Here is an 8,990-nt window from a genome sequence, read left to right on the forward strand (position 1 = left end):
CTGTAATTGGATATCGTCGTGAATAGAGATGATTGAAGGCGTAGAATTCATTCATTTAGTCACCCCACCTAATTGGATTAAGACTTGTAACCGTTACTGAGAAATTACGGAGGATGATGTTATTCATAACAGTAAGGTAAGATGGTTAAAATGAAGAATGGTATGTAGTATTTTATACAATCGGATAATCCCTTTAATGCTAAAAGGGAAGTTTTATTAAATGATTATAAAATTATTTTTGTTGTATAGTTCAAAATGTTAAGAAGTTAAATGTCAATATCAATATGTGCAAACTGTGAGTATAGATGAAATGAGAATGTTATGGTGTTGCCAATCTTACAAGAAAAAACAAAATTATTGAAATGATGTTGGAGTGGCATCTTTTAATAATATACAACAATCACAATTAAGATAGTTTGGGAATGTGAAAAAAAAGGCAACATGAACAGGCAGTCGAGGATGAAGAGATTGCTGATCCTAATTCCAACCCTTCACATGAACAGAAGACGCAGCTGCCACAAAATACTCCTCAAAGAGTATCGTTTCCTCTGGGAGTTAAACGCACAAGATAAGGCCATTTGCTCTCTTATCATGGTTTAGTTTGACAAACTGTTATCTAGGGAATGAATAAGAGAACTCTATGACACTATAGATTCAGTAGATTCAGATTGTTTCTTCTGTTCCAGTGGCTTATAGTTCTGTATCAAGGGGAATTTTCAATCAACTGTGTTAGAATGGGGAATTTTCAATCAAATGTTACAGATATTCTACAATTAAATGTTCCTATATTAGAAATGGAAGAACTCATTATTGTAGTTTTAGTTACAAACACATCACTACTGCATTAGTTTGTTCGATTTGGAGGTTCAATGGACAAATGGGTTCTGATGAAGGTTTCAGTAATGAGAGATGGGAATGAAGCGGCCACTTTTTCTCTTCATCTTGAAGCTCTTATCTGTGCATGGTTTGGCATGGCAATTGGGGGAAACTCTCCATGCTGTCATGTCATTAAGCAGAGCTTCCAATGGAGACACGAAATTCAATACAAGTGCAACAAATGATTTCTGGCTTCCATATCGATGAAATTCTTAACTTTCTGCTTGTTCATTTTTTGATCTATTCAATTTACATTTTCTGATCCAAAAAAAAAAAAAGAACTGGTGGCCACTAAATGGTGTAATAGAATACTAGAGGGGGAAGAACCTCAAGGTGTCAAGCAGGCTGTCAGCTTCTCCAGGAAGAAACCATGTTACTTGCAGCCAGCTGCAGCGGCGGCCGCGGCGGCAGCATGTTTGGAGGTTGATACCGTAAGGCCTCGATCGTACATGCGCTGGATCTCTTCCCTGTACTCCACCAGCGATTTGTCGGGTAAGGCCGGAGTGAGCTCCACGACATCCCCCATTTCTAGTTTGCACGAGGGATCGCTCACCGGCTCGTGATTCAACCGTGGCCTCAGTTCTTCCTTCACCGGGAATCTATATGGACTCCACCTAGAGCTTCCTTGACCTGCTCTTTCCATCAGATCCAAGACTGTCGAGTTTGCCGGCAACTCCTCAACAGACATCTGAGACACAGCAAGCAAACACCGAATGGGATGTTTATACTCGGCAAGAAAGGGGAAACAAGATTATGAAGAAATAAACAAGGCATTAAAACATTTGGATTGCATTTGTGGCATCAAAACAGTGATGCTTATCAAAACCTGAGTAAATTTGACAATAGGATGAATCCAAATAAAGACCGATCAGGTTCTCAGAAATATGAAGTCTGCAACATTGGAATTAGCATTATTAATGAGAAGCAAAATCAAGAACAAACCTTTTCATTTTCCATTATGATGACAAAGACGGGTCCATCAGGGCCACAATTAAGTTTGTATGAATATGGGCAGTCTTCAGAATGAGAAGGGAATTTGCAGGGTAGTTTGAAGGAGTCCCCACAAATTAGGGCCGATTGATCCCTGCTCATTTTCTCACATTGCCAGGAGACTACCCAACGAGCCCACTCAACCATTTGAAGCACGAAGGATGAGTGTTTACAATCACCTTCCTTGTATCTCCAATGAGCTGCAAATCCAAACTCAGCTTGTAAATGCATCTCTTTGGTTCGAATCTGCACTTCAAGTGGAACCATCCCCTCACCCATCACGACTGTGTGTAGAGATTGATACCTGAAAATTAGGATCACGCTTTAGAAGAATAATCATTACATGGATTTAAGCTCTATGAGAGATATAGCATACCCATTAAACTTGGGATGATTTATGTAGTCCTTCAACTTTCCAGGTACTTCAGACCACACTTGATGAACAACTCCCAATGCCTTGTAACAATCCTCCTCTTTTTCAACTATCAATCGTAATCCATGAATATCATGTATTTCATCCATGGTCAGCTTCTTCCTGCAAAGTATTAAGAAATATTACCTTAATAATTTTAACTGACTCAAATAATGCCTTCACTCAAGCCCTACAAGATGCCAAAGAATTTTCAACATTGATCAAAAAATTGGCAGAATCACAATGAGGTGATAGTAACACTTATTAACATCCTTGTATAGCTAGCAATGATTTACAAAAACTAAAAGAAAAAGCGTATTATAACAAATGCTAAATAATTAATAAAATATGGTTTCTACAAAACAACATACAGAACAAAGAAAATCAATTGAGAACAGCTTCTAACCATCCAAGATAGGAACTCATCAACAGCTTGATGGAGAAAGTACTATTATTTGATGGAATTATTGGGCGGGCAAGCAAATAAAAGCAACTGCTTAAGTCACTTTATGAAGTTGATATTCCCTTCTTGAGGAAATTAAAACATACGGGTATGCAATTGTCCGTGCATGCGTTCTGTTCTCTTTTTTTTTTTTTTTTTTTTTTTTTTTTTTTTTGGGGGGGGGGGGGGGCGGGGGGGAGTGGGCGCAGGGGGGGGAGAGAGAGAGAGAGAGTGAGAATACTTTAACATTTTGGCATATATGCTGTACAGGCTTTTATGCCTCCCCGATAGCACATGGTAAGAAATGCCTGCACCATCAAGCGCTTGCTCTAACTTCCCTACTGCTGAAGTAACCACTGCCTCATCAAAGGACTCCATAAGTCTGGAAGAGAGTTCTTTGTGCTGTGCTGGATATAGATGTTTAAAACACAGGTTTTCAAGTTGCTCTTTCCAACTAGAAATACCTAACCGATTGGCCAAAGGTGCAAAAATTTCCAACGTTTCCTTGGCAAACCTTTGTTGCTTGACCGGAGGTATTGCATCTAGTGTCATCATATTATCCAATCGATCAGCCAGCTTTATGAGGACAGCCCTGGCATCAGCCATTGCAAGGAACATGGTGTGCAAGCGATCTGCCTCAGCAGTTTTATTTGCGGTATTGTTCTCACGTGCAAGCTTGCTCAGATGACTTAGTTTAGATACCTGCAAGGATGCCATAAACAATATTAGAAGCTTGAAGGATGAAAGAAATACACTAGAAAGGTTGCTGAAAATTAATTCTTTCACATCGAATTTAATGAAGCATCCTTAAATAATACATAGAAGATTAAAGGTCATATTTAATCTGATCTCTAGAAATGGGAACAGGGTAAGTTAAAATGGGAACAGGGTAACATTTAAGGGAGCTTCTAATTCCTTGAAGCAATACAAGATGACCAGGGGAGGAAAAAAGCTTTAATATGACAGAATTTATTCACTTGCACAAACAAAAGTCTCATACGATTTCATAACATAAAGACTTCACAAAGCTTGATGTGCTGTGGTCCTACACAAAATTCCCTGATCTTAACAAAACACCAAAAAAAGAAAGAAGAAATTATTCACTTTCACGTTTTGGAGAACATGCATACACGTTTGACAACTGCACAAGATAAACAAGAATAGTAAAAGAACTGGCGGAATTTCTGACTTGATTAGCTGGAAAAACACAAAAAAGATATGTGGAATAATTTACAAGATGAGAATCAGAAACGTAAGTCCTTGAAGGACTGCTTTATTTATCCCCAATCTTGGTGCACAGTAGCATTCAGCAAAATGGTTTAAACAAGTCAAATCTAGTGAAAGCTACAACTAGGTCCTAGCAGAAAATTGGAAAAAACACAAGTAAAATAACACTCCCATGTCTTGGGTTAGAAATAATTACTCTATACATGCCCCTTATCAATGCAGGCACAGTTCATTTCTAAGATAACTTACACATCTAGGCTCTAGCAGCACGTTTAAAAAAATTAATGTTAAAAGTATAGTGAATGTAAAATGTTTGACAGCAAATCATGATATTGGCTGAAAAGGAAATCACATTTATAGAATGTCTTGCATGGCTGAAAGCAGCATAGTTTAGGAATGCTAAAGCTCAATGTAATATATTTCTCAGAGTAAGTGATCACGGTGACTGATAATTAGCAGCCTTATTTAACTGGTCCAGTTTCATTAACAGAAATCAGAAGTTAATAACAATCATCCATCACACCACGGTCTCATACCCCTTTCACCAAATCAGCAACACCAGCTCCAAATGTCTGTAAAATGCTGTCATAACTCATAGAAGAATCATCAAGCGTGTCATGTAAAAGACCGGCAGCAACCACTGTGGAGTTCGCACCAATCATTGCGAGCAAGATCGCCGTCTCCACACAATGTTTTAAATAGGGATCCCCACTTGCTCGCACCTACAAAATTGACTCCAAACATCTAAATTCCAATACCTAAACCATAATTTTACAATTTCAGTATAAAAATTCAAACCAAAACAGAAGAGCAAGATAAAAAAAAATTCGTAATACCTGCCCCCTATGAGCTTTCTCAGCTGCATAAAATACCTTGACAACCAAATCATCATGGAATATCTTGTGTCTCAGTTGTGCCCCCAAAAGCAAATCTTTAGCGTATGGTTCAGGTTTGGACTCCATAAAAGTGTCCTCCATATTAAACGGAAGTTCTTCTAATGAGGCATGGACATCAAGCGAATTATAATCCACACAAGACCCCAACGCATGCCGAACAAACCCGTTAAACAGTCCACTAGTCCCCGACCGAACCGAAACCTGAAGATTCAGATCTCCAACACTATTCTCCCTAGCAATTCGCATCGGCGGACTTCTACTGCACGAAACCGGGCCTTGAAGCACTGATACGGGGCTCTGATCTCTCCTCATAGACGAACCCAACGAAGAATACGGCGTGCAGCGAAACGAACAGCTTAATTCGTCTCCTCTGTCGTGCCACAACGAGCCCAATTCCTCGCTCCCATTCGAATAGCTCGCCGACGAGGCGTGCTTTACCGAGAACAGGCATGAGAGGCCGCCGACCACCGGCTTCTGCGACGACGATGCGGTCGACGACGACGAAGACGACGATCGGCCGTTCAAATCGAAATCATACGACGCGTGAGAGTTGATCTGGCAAGGATGCGGCGTCGAGCACACACTACTCGGCGGACTCGCGTACAGTGCAATAGTAGGAACCACCATTTCCCCTTATCGCACCTCCTTGACTTTAATTTCACACCCGAATTTTCCAGGAAACCCCAGATCCAGACTTAAAAGCACAAGGAGGCGCGAGAAGCAGAAATCGGCACAAAACGCCCAAATTCTGTACAGATCTGAGTCAAATAAAAAAGCCTAAATTTCTGCGAAAGCGAAATATATACCTGCCTACGAAATTTACAAGCCTAACCCTAATTTGGGGAAGAAGGAAAGTCCAAGACGCTTTGAATTTTACAGAGAGGCTTTCTTCTGCTGCTGCTTCTTCTTCTTCTTCGACGTTTCTCCGATAGGGAAAGGGGGAGAGGTCGATACGCTTCTCCTTAACCTTAAGGTGGGGCTGGGGATGGCCGGAAGCTTTGAGCAACAGTGAAGTTACCGAAATACCCTCCGAAGGCCTGTTCCTTCTTCTGTGGCTGCCAGCGGACAGCGTTTGGCTGTCCCGGAATAAAAAAAGGGATTAAACTAATCCCGGTGTTAATGGATAAGAATGTTTAGGTTTTGTTTTGGTGTGGGACAGATGCATGGTATTAAGTTGCTGCGGATTCAATCTGGCCCTTAAAATGGTTGAGATTGTGAATTCAAATTATACAATTTATTAGCTTAAAACTAGTTACTAATGGATGGAATCTTGACAAATGTCAAGATACAAGATCGAGATCAATCCTGAGATTGATCTAAATCTATTAATTAATTCTTAAACTTCGATACTTATATTCTCGAAATCACTCAAATCCGTTAAGTTATAGTTTGAGTAGTTTATAGTTTAAACGATTTAAAACATATAATAATTTGAATAGAAGTCAAATAGCCATTAACAATATATATCAATTTAAAAAATGAAAATATTAATTGAATTATAAACGTTACGCTTGCATGTTTGTATATTAATCTATTATTATATTTTATATCAAATTACTATAATATATATAAATGTACAAATATAATTGAAAATATCATCAATGATAATTTAACATTTTGGTAATTGAGTTACAGTATTATTTTAGAATATATATTTTTTATAATGTAAAAAACTCAAAACGTATTGATCATAAATAATATTTTATTTTGGATTTAGGAGTGTGTAATCAGTTATAACCAAATCAAAGTAATTAAAAATCATTAATCGAACCACCGAAGTCATCTTTGGGTTGTCGGCTTGATTTGATATTTTGATTAATAATATCAAAAAAAATTGAACCGAATAACTAAAATTATTGAGAGAAATAATTAAAGTAAACTAAATTTAATAATCGAACCGGACTGAATAATCAAAAATTTTGAGGAAAATAATCGAACTGAACCGTTACTAGTGAAAAATCAAATCGAATCGAGAAGTTTAGTCAATTCAATTCGATTTATCTGAATTCTTACTAACCATATTTAAACTATTTCATAATTTTTAAAACTCACAATTTATATTGATTAAGTCTAAGTGTATGAATAGTCTCTAAGGCATAAGTTGGAGGGCAAAAGGGTGAGCAATATGTCGATATAATATGATAGATCATGAGTTCGATTTCTCACCTAAACAAGAGTTAAAGACAAAATCTATGATTTATTTTTTCTTAAATAATTAAAAACACAAGTACAGGAGGGCGCAAAGGTAATCATCCCCAACCTAAGTGTATGAATAAATTTATTACAAATTAAAACTGAAAACCTTAACTCTTAAAATAAATACAAATAAATATATAATTTTATATATAATAAAATTATTAAACTCACAATATTACTATATCATGCCGTCCACCCTACCTAGGCCATATCCATGTTAATGGAATCAAATCAACTTTTTATTCTTGACGTGTGGACGGGAAGATGGGCCCACTCCCTTCATATTTGAGCCTCATCCGTTTGTTACTTTCCGGATTGGAATATCTAATCACTTACCAAAATACTAAAAAAAAAATAAAAATAAAAAACTTAGAATCTCACACATATTCCTCATCCGGGGCGGTAATTCCACGCTACCACACCCATCGTGCCAATTCCTCCTCACCGTCAGATGTTGATCCGACAACTCTGGCCGTCCGATCATTCCTAACCCCCATCCCCTATTTTTCAATTGATTATAAATAAAAATTTATCAACAGACAATTCGATTATAGAATCGATGGAAATTCATCAATTAATTAAATTAAATTAAAAAATAAAATTAAACTGAATTGACTTATTAATCAAAAAATCAAACTCAAACCTTATAAATCAAACCGAATCGATTAAATTGAAGAAACATAAGGAAACTAAAATACTCGATAGAAAACACACAAAATTAAAAAAAAATATTATCGTTTTATAAATATCAAAATAATATCATTTTAAAATTCGATCAATTCAATTAATTCAGTTCTTTCAGCTGAAAATCAAAAATTAATTTTTTTAGAAAAAAATAATTGAAGTGAACCGATGCAAGAAAAAAATCAAACTAATCCAACAAATTCACTTAATTCGATTCAATTAATTGGAGAAAATCAAACTTTTACTCTTCCAAATTACTCATATACAAATTATAAATAATTACTTATATTATTGTGTGCACGTTATCTCAGTCTCAATGTCTTAGTTGGTCTCCTCCTTTTGTTGTCTTTACATATACAGCCGAACGTGTTTGATTGGAATTATTTTTTTATAAAAAAATATTATATTAATAAAAAAAATCATATTTGTATGTTTGGTTACTTAATATTTTTTATAATATAACCTATTGAAATATATTTGGTCTCATTTTTCATGAAAAATTACAATTAATGGGGAGATGGAAATTATTTTTCATAAAATTAAAAAATAATTTTATTTTCTATTTTTTTCAATCAAACACACATTTAGTGTCCTGGTCCATATTGTAGCTTCTCAAAAACTAAAAGGAGCGTATTTTAATTTTTAATTTTTAATTTATTTTTAATTTTATATTTTGAGTGTCTGTTTTAAAATTATTGAAAACATATTCTTTTTGTCTATAATATTTTTTGTGTTTTAAAAATTTTGAGTTTATTTGTGATGAAAACAATTAAAATAATTTTTTATTATTTTAGATTTTGTTTATAATTTTTTTTATTTTTAAAAATATAAAAGTAAATATATTTTAACTATTTAAAAAAATTAAAAATTAAAAATAGACTTAAAATAATAAAAAAAATATGATCTAAATTTTTTAGCTCGACATTAGATTCTACATCAAACATTATATTTCAAGTCTTTACGTCTCTATAAATTTTCTATCTTTGATATTTTTCTTGTAAATATAAAAGAGTAGACGTAATCTTGAGAATTATATTCAATTTTTACTCTTATTTTACGAAGATTACGGGGCTTGTCATAGAGACTTGAAAAAAGCTGGTGAAAATTTATGTAAATAATATTTTATGAACAATTCTTAAAAAATATTAAATGATAGAGATTTTAAATAGTAAAAATAAATTAAAATAAAGCTCTTAAATACTTGAATTTGGATGAAATTTATAAAAGGGAAAAAATTAACGTAAAGCAGCGACAGGGGTAAAGATGG

At 35.0% G+C, this 8,990-nt stretch overlaps 1 protein-coding gene across 1 annotated transcript; it reads right to left on the bottom strand.

Annotated features, from left to right (window-relative positions):
* Positions 1–1,049: 1,049 nt before the first annotated feature.
* LOC127794968 (probable GTP diphosphokinase RSH2, chloroplastic) lies at positions 1,050–5,839 on the bottom strand. The gene is made up of 7 exons (XM_052326314.1): positions 5,676–5,839; positions 4,784–5,601; positions 4,484–4,669; positions 2,962–3,422; positions 2,243–2,401; positions 1,819–2,170; positions 1,050–1,564 (listed from the first exon to the last, which is right to left on the bottom strand). Exons 2-7 carry the CDS (start codon positions 5,468–5,470, stop codon positions 1,250–1,252), a joined length of 2,160 nt encoding a protein of 719 aa, XP_052182274.1. The 5' UTR covers positions 5,471–5,601; positions 5,676–5,839; the 3' UTR covers positions 1,050–1,249.
* Between the last annotated feature and the right edge of the window lie 3,151 nt (positions 5,840–8,990).

The sequence above is a fragment of the Diospyros lotus genome, chromosome 2 (assembly GCF_014633365.1).
Source record: "Diospyros lotus cultivar Yz01 chromosome 2, ASM1463336v1, whole genome shotgun sequence".
Taxonomy (NCBI): domain Eukaryota; kingdom Viridiplantae; phylum Streptophyta; class Magnoliopsida; order Ericales; family Ebenaceae; genus Diospyros; species Diospyros lotus.

Coding starts and splice junctions, on each gene's coding strand:
- LOC127794968 (XM_052326314.1), bottom strand. CDS start 5,470: ATGGTGGTTCCTACTATTGCACTGTACGCGAGTCCGCCGAGTAGTGTG. Junction 4,670..4,783: donor AGAAAGCTCATAGGGGGCAG/GTATTACGAATT, acceptor TCAATTTTGTAG/GTGCGAGCAAGTGGGGATCC. Junction 2,171..2,242: donor AATCATCCCAAGTTTAATGG/GTATGCTATATC, acceptor CCTAATTTTCAG/GTATCAATCTCTACACACAG.